The 15,918-nt window shown below is 38.7% G+C and overlaps 1 protein-coding gene across 1 annotated transcript in view; it reads right to left on the bottom strand.

Annotated features, from left to right (window-relative positions):
• The window catches only part of SPATA16 (spermatogenesis associated 16), a 177,008-nt gene that overhangs the window by 137,505 nt on the left and 23,585 nt on the right, over window positions 1-15,918 (bottom strand). Inside the window, exon 2 of the mRNA XM_063307870.1 lies at window positions 8,752-8,897. Within this exon, the coding sequence (XP_063163940.1) occupies window positions 8,752-8,897 (146 nt within the window). The remainder of the gene's footprint in view (window positions 1-8,751; window positions 8,898-15,918) is intronic.

Below are 15,918 nucleotides of genomic sequence, written 5' to 3'. Positions count from 1 at the left end.
AAGGGATGCAGCGGCACTGTGGGTTAAACCGCTGAGCTGCTGAGCTGCTGAGCCTGCCAATCGGAAGGTCGGCGGTTCGAATCTGCGTGACAGGGTGAGCTCCCATTGCTAGTCCCAGCTCCTGCCAACCTAGCAGTTCGAAAACATGCCAATGTGAGTAGATGAATAGGTACCGCTTTGGCGGGCAGGTAACGGTGTTCCGTTTAGTTATGCTGGCCACACGACCATGGAAGTGTCTACGGACAAATGCCGGCTCTTCGGCTTTGAAACAGAGATGAGCACTGCCCCCTAGAGTCGGACACGACTGGACTTAATGTCAAGGGAAACCTTTACCTTTTAAAGCAAGTTAGGTTGTAGACAGAATATATTGTTAGATCTGCAAATGATTTATAATACATTGGTAAGACAACCTAGGGGAGTCCCTTTAGGTCCACTTTTGGTACTCAATTCCTGGGCTCAGAATTTAAATCAGATATGTATCTTTCTTTTGTACCATGCTCACTTAGTGGAAGTCAGGCTTATAAAAACAAAAGAGATAGATTATACAGGCCTGAGGCCTGTCAGCCCCTGATTTAAAGAATTGCTTCCTCATGTATATAGTTACTCAAAGATCTTTTTCAGAGATGCTTCTCCAGGTCCTTGTGCCAAGTCATGTGAGGCATGTAGCTGTTAGAGAGATGCCACTGTCAGTTGTGGAAAAGTTTGCCCCCAAATTCATTTGGGGTCCACATAATTTTTTTTCAAAGCCATGTCAACATTTTCAAAAACATTTTCTCACACTTAGTATTTCAGATTCTTTGGGAAGGTTTTAGAGATATTGACATTTCTGGTATAGCTATGAATGTTATTGTATATGTTCCATTGCCCATATTTGTAAATACTGTATTTAACATTTATCATTTATAGTTCTATTATGTGGGTGTATGTTTTGCTTTAGTGCAAACCACCCCAAAGAAATGTTCAGAATGAGTTATACAAATGTTTCAGATTGGTCAAACAAATTTATTTATTTATTTAGCACATTTTTCCACTGCCCATCTCAACAATGACTCTGGGTGGTTAATGTTAGTTTTAGTGTAAAACTGCAGTTGTGTAAAACTGCAGTGGGAATACTTAGCCTTTTTCTGATAGTTGCCTACCAGGATGACCACATAGCAATTTGCATGAATGAATTCCAAGGGAATTCCAAAGGAAAAAGTAAAGGCAGCCAAAAATCATCAATTATTTGTATATTTACAAAGTTGAATATTATGACAAGGTAGAAAAAAGGTCTAACTTGGAAATAACGTTTCTTCAAAAGATCTCAACTTCAGGTTATACAGAATCTTTTTCTCCCACATTGAACTGCTACAGTCTTTATTATCCAATTTTCACAGAATGGAAATGGAGCCATATTGGTTATTAGAGAAATCATTTCCATCTCTCAAGGAATTTGTTTGCTTCAACTGAAACTGCAAACAGATCTGGAGGCAACAGCTGCTTTTGTATTTGGAAAAATGGGGATCAAATATTGTTTTTATCTTTATTCCAGCAAAATAATAAAGGCGGGATAGAAAATAAAATGAAAATAAAAATAAACTTAGAGAAAGCCCTAGTTGCATCACACTATCCTACTTTAAGATTATACTTAATGGAAACCTGTGGCTTAAATACTGACCCACTTCCCCTCTTCCCATTAGGCTTTGTTTAACAACTACCCCATGAAAGAGCTCTAGAGAACATGAGAGCTGGTAGACTGGGTTGTTCCAATAAAAATATTATTCTAACATGGGTACTGGAATCTCTGCCAGTTACTGTTTTCATCCACAAAGAATCTAAATCCTAATTCTCTTGGGCTTTTTAAGGGCAGGTTGGACAAAGAAGGTCCAGCCTTCTATTGCTGTTTCTAGAAAGTGAGTTGCTCAGCACATTAGGTCAAGCAATGTAAGAGTTAATTTGGCTATTCATTTTGTAGGCTGTTTTTCAACTCTGATTCTCAACCATGGAATATGCTATAATTGTAGCAGGCAAAAATATTCTTTGCACATCCTGTCCATCAACAGGGGATGGGGATCAGGGCTGGTGCATGCATCCATATTTTCTCTTCGTGTATACAGTGATTTGCCAAATGTCAGAATAAGGGGTTTGAATTGACACACTAATTAATATGTCCGCAAAATTCCAGACTGTATCATATAGTAAGACATATAGCTCAGCTGCCTAAGAATTCCTCTAATTTTGTTCAGTGGAAGGGTTAGAGTTCAGCATATCACTAAAGATGTTAGCCACATTGTTGTTTACAATAATAGCACAATATTCCAGTCTGGAATTTTTGTTCTACAGATATATTTTTTTAAAAATCCAATGAATTAAAAAAATCAATTTCCTAACAATTTATATTTGTAATATCTTCTAACAGAGAAAGTCTTTCTGCACATCATCTCCTAATGAAGCTTTGGTATTAGTAACTGCTAATGTAATCTGCCTAAGAACCATTTTTTAAAAAATAAAATCACCTTGTTTTCACTTTCTGGCCAAGTAAATCTCCAAGATTCAGGCTTTTCAAATGCAAATGTCCTCAGGGTTAGCTGTCTTTTCAAACAGAACCACAGCTATTTGAATGTAGTATTCAATAGTGTACATTTTGCTCCGATAGCTTTTTCCAGATTTTATTGGGGAAAGATAAATGCTAGTGACCTTCATGTGACGCTACTGTTTGTCCTACTGTATAGCCTGGAGGGAGGAGAACAACCCATTTTGTTTCCCTTGAAATTTACGGAAGAATTCTTTTATATTCCTTCTCTGCATTCACTAGCCACATGTGCAGTATTTATTTATTTATTTGTAATGTTTGTATGCTATTTTATCTATCAATATATTTACCAGGGAAGTCCGCAGGGTATGGTTAAAAAAAAAAATCAAAATGTTGGCTGTGATAATGCAACTGAAGTTCTGCTCATTTTCTATGTGCATTGCATACAGGGAGATTCAATCCCACTGTCCTGTCCCCCACCATGACTTTTTTTGACTGTTTTGATCACACCCAGCAAACGCCCCTGACATATACAGTGCATTGCAACTACAGTGTTCAACAAACTGCCAAAAACAGGATAAAAAGCAGAGGAACAAGGCAAAACTAGCAGCTTAAAATGCAACTATCTTTAGGGAGCACCAAAGCCTTAACTAATATCCAAGAGATATATGAACCAATCTCCTCTGTTTGAAAGGAAAGCTAGCCAAGAGGGAGAAGGGTAAGCTAGTCAAGAAGGTGAAAAGTATACTAGGAAAAGGGAGCAATATAAGACCACTTTGCCACAAAAAGAGGATATGAGGAATTTCATTGCATTATGTTCTCATATATTGATTTATAAGCAAAGAAACACATTCAAAAATTTCCATCCAAATTTTAACTGCTTGGCTGGCTTTAAAAAAGGGTTGGACCAATTCATGGAAGTCGTGGGGATCAATAGCTCTTAGCCTTGATGGCAGTGTGACTTCCTCTGAAGGCCATCCACTGGGAGACTAGTGGGCTTCCTTACGCAGGTGGTTGGCCACTATGAGAACAGACAGCTGGACTGGATGGGCACTGCTTATGTTCTTACGTTCTCCCATTCCCCCATTCCCTACAAAGTTTGCTTCTATCTGCAGTAGGGTGACAAAATCAAAGAACAGTAAATTTGGAAGGGACTACAAGCACCATCCAGCTCAACACTCTGCAGTGTGAAATAAAACCAATGAAACACCCTTAAGAGGCATCTGAGAGCCTGTTCTGAAAAACTTCCAGGGACTGAGAACTGGCAGCCTCTGTAGGTAGACTGTGCCACTGCTTTAGAGATCTTACCGACAGAAAGTTTTTCCTTATATTTAAACTACATATAAGTAGCTGCAACTTATACCCATCATTAAAGATAAGTAGCTGCAATTTGTACTCATTATTATTTCTAGTTTCTATAGCAGTGGAATATAGTTCCTGACTATGTATCCTATGGCATCCTTTTATATACCTGAACACTGAAACCAAGTCTTTGGAGTCTTTCCTCCAGACTGAACATCCCAGGCTAGATCCTGTCCTCAAGTCCCTGTATCATCTTTGTCACTCTCCCCTGAACCTGTTCTAACTAATATTCTGGAAATCTGATGTCCAGGCATGGTCTCACCAGTGCAGAGTAGAGGGAAATAAGAACTTCAGATATCTTTGATATAATACTTCTTCCAATGCAGCCCAGAACTGTATTAGTCCTTCTAGCAGCTGTCTCACACTGCTGGCTCATATTCAGATAATTTTCAGTAACCACTCCCAAATCCTTCTCTGATATATGTTGAAGCTATTAATCCCCCATATTGAATGTGTGCCTCATTTTTCCTAAGCCTAAGTGTAATAACCTGTTTCTACCTGCTGAAGAACAACTGGTTCCTCTCAGCCCAGTCTTCCAAACTGTCAGATTACATTGCAATCTCATTCTGTCCTCCTAGGTGTTGGCCAGACCTTCCAATGTTGTGTCATCCATACATTTGATAAGCAGCCCATCAATCTGGTTATCCAGGCAGTTGCACAATACTGGTCTCAAGACAGATCCTTGTGAGATCTCACTGATTACTGCTCTCCATTAATAGCTCAGTATAGCGCTATTAATTCTGAATATGAATATGATTAGCAAGTCAGTAGTGGATCCACTTTACAACAGTGCAATCCAACAACTCTTTAGTCAGTTCCCTCTAACTAATACTCTAAAGTGTCTTTCATCAGGGCCTGGGGATTTGAAGATACTGAAATTAACAAGAAGATCCTTTACCATATCCTTACTGACACATGCCCTCCCTTGTTGCGTTTGTTCCTAGTCTATCTTAATTGGACTCCTATTTGCTTTGTATGTAAGACAGAGAGAAAATAGGAGTTGGGATCTCCTGCTTTCTGTTGTTATCTGTTAAGATTTCCATTTGTTATTTGTGAGTCTACTGTCTCCTTTGTCTTCCTCTTACTGTTGACATATTGGAAGAAACCATCTTTGCCTCATTTTCTTCCTTTGCCTTCTTAATCTCATTTCTATATTTCTGAGGTAAAGCTTTCTAGATTTTCTTGGTTGTTAACTCCTTCCTACCATTTCCAGTGTGCCCGTGTGGCGCAGAGTGGTAGGCGGCCGTATTGCAACCAAAACTCTCCCCATGACCCGAGTTCGATCCCAGTGGAAGCTAGTTTCTCTCTCGGGTAGCCGGCTCAGCCTTCCATCCTTCCGAGGTCAGTAAAATGAGCACCCGGCTTGCTGGGGAAGGCGACGACTGGGGAAGGCCATGGCTAACCACCCCGCTATAGTCTGCCAAGAAAACGTCGCGAAATCGGCGTCCCCCCAAAGGGCCAGACATTACTCGGTGCTGGCACAGGGGACCTTTCACCATTTTTTCCCCCCACCATTTCCAGTAAGCATCCTGTTTTAGTCTTAGTGAGCCATCTATTTCTAAACTTCCTATTCAGCCAGATTGGCTTCTTTTGTTTTCTTCCTTAATGATATCATTTGGGACTGTACTATCCTTAATTCCCTTTTCAAGAAATTCCAGCTGGCTGCAACACCTTCACATATAAGGATTTTTTTTTTTTCCCCATGGCAACTTTCTTATTATTATTCTAGTTTATTAGAGTTGGCCTTTCTAAAATCCATGGTTGGAGTTTGACTGTTGATCAAAAGTCAGGAACCCTAAGAATGCAGCTCACTTGCACCAAAATACCCACTTTAATATCTTCAATAAACTCCTCCCTGATAGTAAAGACTAAATCCAAGATAGCAGACCCCCTAGTGTCCAAATAAACCTTTTGAAAGAAAAGAATATCAGCAACACAAGTCAAGAGTGTATTTAATATCTTGCATTTGGCAGAATTAGTCTTCTAACAGATGTCTAAGTAGTAGAAATCTCCCATCACAACCACTTCATGCTTTTTTTGAGACTTCAGTTATCTGCTTTAATAAATCTTCATCTACTTCTTCTGACTGGTTTAGTGGTCTGTAGCAGACTGCTAGCAAGAATCCCTTCTGTTACCTTGCTCTTTCATCTTAAGATGGTTTTAACACTTGTGTTACTATCAGTGGACCACTGTGTAGGTAAGTTCATTCCTGAGAATGTTAATTGGATAGTATGCAATGTTAATTGCATATTAGGCACTGTTACTTGGATTCACCCAACTACTAGGATAGCAGGTTTGGCTCCAGTAGCTTCTATTCCATCTATCAGTCTAAAATAAATATTTTTAGGGTGCAAGTGTGCTGGGGAAATTTTGCTTGGTGGAAAAATAACCCTGATGATAATCAGATATTAGGAAAAACCAGGATAGGATAGGGCTGAAAGGACACCTCTCCATGCGAATGTAGATTTTAATACTCAATTTTATTACTTCATGAATTGTATTCATGCATACAAGAGACTTTTTTCCTCTTGTGAAATATGAGCCACAAATATCTATACAGCATAATGAACATAATGTATAACAAGTGTTATCATCCAAACTGTGGCTCACCCAACTATGAGTAAGTTAATAAAAATATCACTTGAGTAATTTGTACAATATTTCCTATCCCAGTAATTAAGAAACAGTGGCAAACTTAAAGCAGCCATTCATCTTCCAGAAGGTCCTTTGTATAGGAGAATGAAATGAGTTTTAATCTCTGTTCTTACACAGTTATTTTCCTAGGTGACTGACATCTGGGTGACTAGCAGTTGAGCCAAAGTCAACAGAAATAGATAGCTATGGTTTAAGTTATGACCTGACTTTAGGATGGGTGAAACAGCCATCATACCAGCTCCACTTTAAGCCCATTATTTTCAGAAGTATTTCTTAAGCTAGAACGGGAAAAGAATTAAAAAGCCGTTTTGCATGCATGAAACCTTCCAGTGGTGTTAAGAAGTTTTGACAGATTCTGTAGCATATCGTTCACTACAGAGCTAGTTCATTTTGGGAAGGCAAGAAAGCTTAGGTGAATTGGACTCAATTTATTTTCTTCTTGGAGGAATACATGATGGGGGTTAACTTGCCATATACAATCCATTGCTCACTGCACATTCTGCAGTGCACAGATGGCCATCCAAGCATTGCTGAAATTCTTCCATGCCCCACCTGATTTTAATTAAAAGGAAATAAAATGGGAAGTTTCAATCCTGCAAAACTAAGCTTCAACTTCCAGCATCATATTTATTTCAAAAAATACCTTTGGGGCCTGTGTAGGCATTCTCAGAAACAGTGGATAGTTATAAGCCATTGGTTTGTTTGATGTGCCCATCTGGAAGGAAGGAAGGAAGGAAGGAAGGAAGGAAGGAAGGAAGGAAGGAAGGACAAAGATAAACTAACTGTTAGAAAGCTTTTAGGGAACTCAAGGAAAGAGGGCAGCAACTGATAACAATCTCAGCCATTTTGCCAATAGTTGTCATGGCCTCCTCTAAGAAATAGGAAGATAGAACAGACAGCTCTTCAGATCCTCTGCCTTAAGTAAGCCATTCTCTAAGATAGGAACCAGGCAAGAATCAGTCCCTAATAATCTGGAACCCCAGTCTATGTTCTAGACATGCTAACACAGCCACCTATCCCACATGGATGTTAGGCTTGTGAAGGACAGAACTTGGCAGTAAAGGCATACCTCAGAGTAGTTCAATAAACCTGCATGGATTTGCAGCTGGATGAACACCAGTTAAATTAAGGATGGGGAAACTGCAGCCTACAGCTAGCAGCTGTGGTCTTCAACAATCTGGACAACCACTGGAATATTTTGTATCTAGATGTTACCATCTAGTGATCATCTAGATCCTGGTAATTGTACTACAGCCATCAGAAAATAGTATAGAAAACCTCATTCCTGGGAACAGCTTACTACTAGAAGCAAGAAGTACATCTTGAATGTCTGATAGTGCTCCCTGGTAAACCAACTCTGCCACTCCTGAGTCTTGACTACTCTTCTTTCGTATGAAATCTCAATCAGAACTTAACTGGTTTGGCTTTTATTTCTAGACCAGTGTTTCTTAACCTTGGCAACTGTAAGATGTGTGGATTTCAACTCCCAGAATTCCCCAGCCAGCATTCTGGCTGGGGAATTCTGGGTGCTGAAGTCCATACACCTTAAAGTTGTCAAGGTTGAGAAACACTGGTCTAGACTAATGTATTGACTACTGTTCTGTATGTTTCTCTGACTGCTAGTAATGTCTTTTGGAATTAGACTCTGGAGTATGTTTGTTTATTTAGTTATTTAATTTTATACCTTTGCTTTTGCTTGTCCTAGGTCCTCATTCAGGACATTCTGATAGGCTTGCCTTCCCCATGACAAGTATTTTGTAAGAATGCCTTACATGTGCTTTTAAAATTTTAAATATCTCCATCAGCCAAAGCATTGTGTCTACACAACTGGGTATTATTTACCATTAGGACATACTTCAGTTTAGCAAAAACCTTCCCCGCATTTTCTATATATTGGTTCTACTCCCATCTTTTACACTACTTGAACAAAACCTATAAACGGAACAGCAAAACTGTAGTCTAGTTTCACCTAGCTTGGTGCCTTGAAGATGAGTTGAACTATGGTTCTATTATGATTAGAGATAAATAAGTCATTTGACATTTCCTAGGAACTAAAGACAGTCAATGTAGATGGCATAGCATTGCATTTGTTGGATCACAGGATCATGTATGAGCTTGAATGATTTTTCGTTCCCCCCACCCAAGTGATCTTTGAGCATCCATTTACAAATCTGTGCTTGAAGGCATCTCTGAAAAGATTCCATCATGGCATTTTGTTTTACCTGTGAGAATGGTTCAGAGCAAGGTCAGGCTTTCTCATCTTCAGGTAGCAGATTACTAGCTTGGTTTCAATAAAACTGGCAATACTTGAAATATCTTTTGGAGAGGCTTCAAAAGGCTTCCCTAAAGCTGCACCTTTGCTGCAAAGCTTCAAGAAAGAAAGAAAGAAAAAGAAAGAAAAAAAGAAAAAAATGACTTCTAGTTTGATAAGTAAATTACATTCTGAGATGAAACATAGTATGATCTAGGGTTTGTCACAGATAAACATACTATAACCTTGAAAGATAGATCAATGTTGTTATCCTCATAGTATGTATGGAGGGAGCTAAAACTCAGAGATATGGGCTTACCTATGGCCAATTAATATGTTTGTAACAGTATAGGGGAATGAAATCACCTGGTTCTCTTGAATCATTACGGATTCCTCTGGGCTAATAGTTTGAGGTGTCACGAAGATATACCTGATATGAAACTGGAAGGGGGAATTTCCCCCCCAAATTATTCTCATTAGCTACCACCAATAGCAATAATTTTAATAATTCAACCTGCTATACTGCTTAATTTGATGTACTGCTTTATTTGAACTTCCCCCTCCCCTGGTTTGATCCACTGCATCCCTGGTAACTGGTTCCTTTTTTAAAAAAAAATATTTTTTTTTAAGTTTCAAGAGAAGAGTAAAAGCTACAAAAAAAACAAAACACCACAAAGAAGAAAAAAAGAACTAAAAAGGTGTGAAAACACAAGAGAAAAAATCATTGGTGGGGAATGGCAGACTGAGCAGCTGTGCCTGCAGGCTTAGCAGGCAGAGCTGACATCCTGACAACTTTTTCAGGCTCAGGCAGGTTCTCCTGAAGCCCAGAAATATTTTCCGGATAAAGGTAAACACCTGAAATCACCCCATCTGTCCTCTGGATGGCTGCTTGCAGCCATCAGCAATTTTATTACTTCATCACAAGCAGCTTTTCGTGTTTGGCTGGTAAATGCTAGCTGGGGAGTGGGGATGTCATCACTTTCCAAGCTGTGCTGTAGCCTTAAAGGGACACTAAGACCGGCCACCCCATTTCTAGATCACCAAATTTGTATTTTTTTTTAAGTAGAGTATATGTACCCCAAGAGAGGCTTTCTACAGAAAGGTGAAGCTGGTTCTCTTGGTGCTTATCGTTATTTTTTAATAATTTTAATTTTAATTTTTTTTAAGTTTTGGATTTCATTCTCCTTCCAAATAGAAAGGAGGATTGAGAGTAAACAATTGTCTTTCTGTTATTATTTTTGTATTAAATTTGAAGATATTAGCATTTCCTCCACGTTGAATCGGCTGATTTGAACCTTCAGCTTTCTGTTTTCACTTTCCCTTGAGAACTGTCTGCTATCTCACTTTCACTTTAGTAAACACACTTTGGAACTCTTCCATATCTTCAACTTTCACTGGTTAAGCTCCTAGGGGGTGCCATAATCTACTGCATGAGACATGGAGGATTTCAAACAGACTTTCTCTGACTTCCAAACAGATTTCTTCTGACTTTTACCAAGCTTTTATGCAAGATATTCAGGACATTTTGGAAAATATGAGATTTAAAATGTGCCATCAGGTTGGGGATGTGGTGGATGAAATTGAGGAATTTAACAGCAATGGAAATGTTTCTTCTAAGAATGATATTGGGATTTTTATTGAGATGCTGGATGAAGATCGGATAGTGGGCTTGGAGAAATTTAAGGGAGAGAGAGATCTGCAAGCCACAAGTGAAATTGATCTTCTGGTGGAATGCCATGAAGAGAAGTTGGAATTTTTGAGGAGGGCAGTTGGGCTGTTTGATTCTTTTAAGAGAAAAGCTCTGTGCACATTGTGGGGATATGTAAATGCTCTGGTTTAATTTGAAGTGGGATAAGGGTTAAAGAATGTCTATCTGGTTTGCTTTAAGGGTTTGATTGAGATCATTTGCTTTTAAAGATTTGGATTAAGATTATTAAGATTAAAATGTGTTTATTTGGATGGTTTTAAGGATTTAAGGTCACTGTTTTGAGTTGTATTTGTTTTTTGGTCTTTCTAAGATTAAGATTATTAAAACTGTTGTATTATCAAGTATAATAGCAGACAATCTATGTGCTTTTTAATTTGATTCTTATTTTAGTAGACAGAAATGTATAGAATAGTGGTAGGAAGGGAATAATTAAATATGTATTATCTTTTGGAGGGGAGAAGGATGTTTAGGAGTTTATACGATTTTTTAAAATTTTAATATAAGGAGGAAGAGTACTTAGTGATTTTTATTATTGCCAAAGTGGAATGATATATAGAAATAATGTGGTTTTGGTTTAATATAGATTGATTATGGAAAATTTTGTATATCCTTGCTGTTTCAAGTTGAAAGCCACATCTTTATCTTAAATTTGAAAAAAAAAATTCCCTGGCAACTGGTTTCATTGTTGAACATACATACCATTAAACGATTTCTCCAACTGTTCACTTGTGATCTATCCACTGGTGTAACTGACACCTATTTAAATTAGAGCTTGCCCTTTTCAATATGGCATATTTTATTAATATATTTATTAATATTTGAAGATTAGCTCCCCCTTTGCTTCGCTTTTTCTTCAGGCTAAATACCTCAGCTCCTTCAACCTTTCCTTCCCTTTTTTTTCCTTGGTGTTGCCAACTTTGTTGCCCCTTTCTGCCTCTGGTTCCAACTTATCAGCATCTTTCTTCAGTTGCAACACTGGAAAGGTCTTCGAGAGGCTAAGGCTGTCCCTACCATTGGGCAGACTGGAGCAGTTTGCTATGAAGTAGCATGGGGTCTTGTTGGATCCCTGTTCTTCTCTGCATCTGTTAAGGTAACCTAATGTCTTTAGTACTTAGCCTACTGCTAATGGCTACCACAACTGGGCTACAAAAATCTGGACAGCATTAGACAGGAGCAAACAGAGTTTTCTGTATCTCCTGGCTGCTGCCTTGCAGTCATCTGGACTTTGACAGCTCAGATCTGGTAGTAACAGCACAGAAAGTGTTGCAGAAAGATTCAGTTGCCACTCTCTTCTGTACATGGATGGAAAGAGCACCACCTTGGCCTTTGTTTCAAGAAGCATAACACATTGGGCCAGTTCTTCTAGAACTCTCTAATCTAGAAGACTGCTATCTTTCTCTGTGGAATAGAATCCCTGTCTCTTGTGCACCATCCAGAGTCACATTTTGTGAGATGGGCAGCTATATAAATATGATGAATGAATGAATGAATGAATGAATGAATGAATGAATGAATGAATGAAGCTCATTCATTACCAGGGCTGATATTGTAGGATCTGTCACCTAACTTAGAAGTGTCAAAGCTCTTCTTTGTGACACTAAATATGGCCTGTATGGAAAAGTAGCAGAGAAGGCATTGAGAAGGAGGCATCTTGGGGGCCTGGAGTCTTAGATATCCCCATCCATGTCAGCCTCATAGGCTATGCATACTGTTCTCCTCATTGCTTGTTCACTGTTGGGGCACGATTAAGTAATATTCCTTGACTGAGATGTCCAAAGAGACTTATTTGAACATATGATGGATGAACTGAATGGACCATTAGAAACATTTTCTCCCAGTGATCAGACAAAGAGCTTGATTTTAATATCCCTCAGTCAGTGAAAAAGGTGATCCCCAAAGAATTATAAAAACTCAGAACACCTTTCTCAATTCCTTACTCACACAGCTCTGAAGAGATTCAGATTCACCTGAATCTATCCAGCAAGAAAATTGTGGAAAAATTTAAGTGGAAAAATTATGTTAAAAAGGGAATCATTTCTGCTCTTAATTCTTAGTTCATGGAAGGGAATCGTGTGAGAAGTGGACTGCAGAATGCTTTAAGAATGAAATAGATTTATTTTCAGGTTTCATCCATATTCTTCTCCCATAAAATCTAATATAGAATAATCACCTTATCATTGCATACTTCAAAAGCATTCTGAAATTCTAATCCAAGGTTCTCTCCCTATTAATATGGAGCAGTTCAAGCAGCACCATAGAAAGAGAGCAATTTTCTCTCCACCTCATATCTTCTCTTTTGCAATCATAGTGGTTGCAACCTGCATCACTGGTTTCTGACATTTGGGTATCTGAGCACCAAACGTCTTGGAGTAGTAAGTTTGGAGGGATGAATTAAATAAGGTAATGTATTAGAGAGAATAAATTATCTCCACCAAATGCCATCCGCCACCCAGTTCTCTCTGTGGCTTCTTTTACTAAAGCTATCAACAGGTATTAGTTAAAGTGTTGATATACTTGCCTCCAATTAATCCTTACCTCTGGTTTAATTGCAAGAAAAGGATTGGAAGATTTGCTTTTGGTAAATCACAGTTTAAATCAGGGGTTCTTAACCTGGGGTCTGGGAATTTGGATGGGAAAAAATACAACTTTATTTTCACTACCCTCAAGCAGAAACTGAGTTTTTCATTCAATAATGAATGTAGGCAACCAAGTAATTTATGGCCTCTAGACTCAAAATGTTGGTTAACTTCAAGAAATTATTTGATTTATTGTTTAATATTTTGATAAGTGTATTTGAGCCTAATTGGTTTCTTCTGTAATATAAGCTAGACCTATGTATTTTATGCATTTAAACACATTTTTTCCAGAGAAGGCTCTGTAGGTTTCCCCAGATTCTCGAAGGGGTCCATGGCACAAAAAGGTTAAGAATACCTGGTTTAGAGTGATATCCAAACTTAATTAACCCCTACGATTAGCCAAAATTTAACAGAAGGAGCTAGTAATCTAACCATATGAACAGTCCAAAATGGAAGGAAAAGCTAATGCTTTTAATAATGGTTTAATGCATGCAGGAAACTCCCCTAGGCTTGGGGGTCACAACTTGTTCCACTGACCAGTTGAAAGTCTGCAGGAAATGTCACAAAATAGGGCAGGGGTGTTTTTTTTCCAGCCTGTTTTAGTGTTTTGGAGCAGGAAGAATCTGGGAGATAAACCATCTCCTTTCCACCCTTAAAAGTCCCACCAGCTTGAAACTGCACTGATAAAATTGGCAGCAAAATGGACCCATTTCGCTGGCATTTCAGGGGGTCATTTAGAATAGTGTTAAGGTTGGAAAAGGAAGCAGTTTGCTTTCTGGAGGCCTCACGCTTCCATTTCCAGCCTGATTTACCAAACCAACAACCTCAAAATCAAGCCACAGAAATCAAGTCTTGAATTTCAGCAGCGCAATCTCATGGTGGAGAGACCAAATGTGGTCTGTGAGTCGCTAACCCTAATTTAGTGTGACATAGTGATTGAAAGAAAGGCACCCTGGAGAGAAAATAATCAGGAGGAAAGGATGGAGAAAGAAGAGATTTTTTGGGGGATCCTGTTTTACAGCCTCTCCATTCTTCTATAAGGAGATTCATAGCAACATGGAATATATGCATTAGGAAGGATCATACAGGTTATCTTAGTCCAGCCTCCTGTTCAGTGCAGAAAGCTAACAATCCCAGTAAGTGCCCATTCAGCCCCCATCTGACAATAGCCAGCAAGGGGGGTGGGTTTACCACCCTTTTAGGCAGACTGTTTCATTACTTAACACCACCAGGAAAATCTTCTCAGCACTCAGACCGGATCTTTCTTTACTTTCAGCCTCTTGATCCTTGTCTTGCTTTCAGTTTCAACAGAGAATAGGATCATATGCTGTTGCCAAGGATAATTGCTTAGGTATTTTTATACAGCAATCATATTTTCCCTACATTCTTCTCTTCTGTAAGCTCCATATGCCTAGCTCCTTAAAGTGATTCTCAGAAAACTTGGTTTCCTGACCCCTTGTCATTCTGATGGCTCTCCTTTGAACCATCTATATATCCATATGCCTTTTAAAGGACAGAGGATAAATGGAATATTACTTCCCATGATTTGGATGCAGAGCTTCAATTAAACACATCCCAATGTTGCATTTGCCTTTTTAGCTACTGAATCTGCTTCCTTATGTTCAGCTGGTGGTCCACTAATTTTCCTAGATGCTTCTTCCACATACAGCTGCCAAGTCAGGTTTGTATAGTTCTGTATGTATACATTTCATTTTTCCTACCCAGATGCAGGACCTTACACTTGTCACAGTTAAACTTTACTGGATTTGGCCCAATGTCCAAGCCTACCAAGATGATTGTGAATTATGATTTTTGTCTGGTAAGACATGTCACCCAGAAATATGATAAGCATCCCTTTCATTCTATCCTTTAAATCATTTATGAGGATGTTTAAGAGCACCGGGCTAAGGGATGGATCTCCACTTGATATTTCCTTCCAGGCAACGCAGAACCATTTACAAGCATCTTTGGGGTGCAGTTATTCAACTAATAGCTCTTTTACTGGCCTACAGTATCCTCTAGCCCATATTTATCTATCTTGTCCACAAGATATGAGGGGTGACCTTACCAAACACTTTACTGATATGAAACCCTACACCTACAGCATTCCCTTGGTCTACCAAATGAATCGCTGTGTCGTAAAGAGATAAGTTTAATCTGACATGACTTGTTCTTGGCAAACCCATGCTGGCTCCTGATAGCTTTCTTTTCTCCATATCCACAGATGTGCTGCTTGACAATGACCTTGCCCATGCCAGATGTTAAGCCAACTGGTGCGCATAGATTGGACATACTGTTCTCTTCCTGTCTTCAGCCTGAGAAGATGTCAGAAGAACTTCAAAACCTTGAAATATGCTACATAAATGCTAAATATGATTACCTCTTTTAGTTGATCCTGCCTTTTCCAGGAAAAATTGAGAATTGTATATGATACTCCTCAGTTTCAAATCACCGTATCATCTTGTTATACATAGGTGCTGTAAATCAGGGAGTTCATTACTTGCAACTTTACTCCTATCATATATATCCTTTGAAGTGTTTCAGTAGGGAAGATCTATATGCAACTAAAACTAACTGAGAAATATTTTCAAACACCTCAGTAAGCACCAGGCTCTTGTCAAATATTTGGGGATTTGTGTGTCTCCAGTTGGGATGCAGCTTCAATCTTCTAGACTTGATGGAGTTTATGTATTTATTTATTTGCAGGGTACACATATCTATGTGTGTGTGTGTGCATGTGTATGTATGTATCTATATATCTGTATGTCACACATAACTCCCCCAGGTTCAGAGAAAAGGGACTGCCAGTTTTTAAATGATGACAAGGGCAATTATGTGGGATTTTTACATTATA

Source organism: Candoia aspera, chromosome 6, assembly GCF_035149785.1.
Source record: "Candoia aspera isolate rCanAsp1 chromosome 6, rCanAsp1.hap2, whole genome shotgun sequence".
In the NCBI taxonomy this organism is placed as follows: Eukaryota; Metazoa; Chordata; class Lepidosauria; order Squamata; family Boidae; genus Candoia; species Candoia aspera.
Note: the sequence above shows the minus strand (reverse complement) of the source record. Positions and strands in the feature narration are given on the sequence as shown.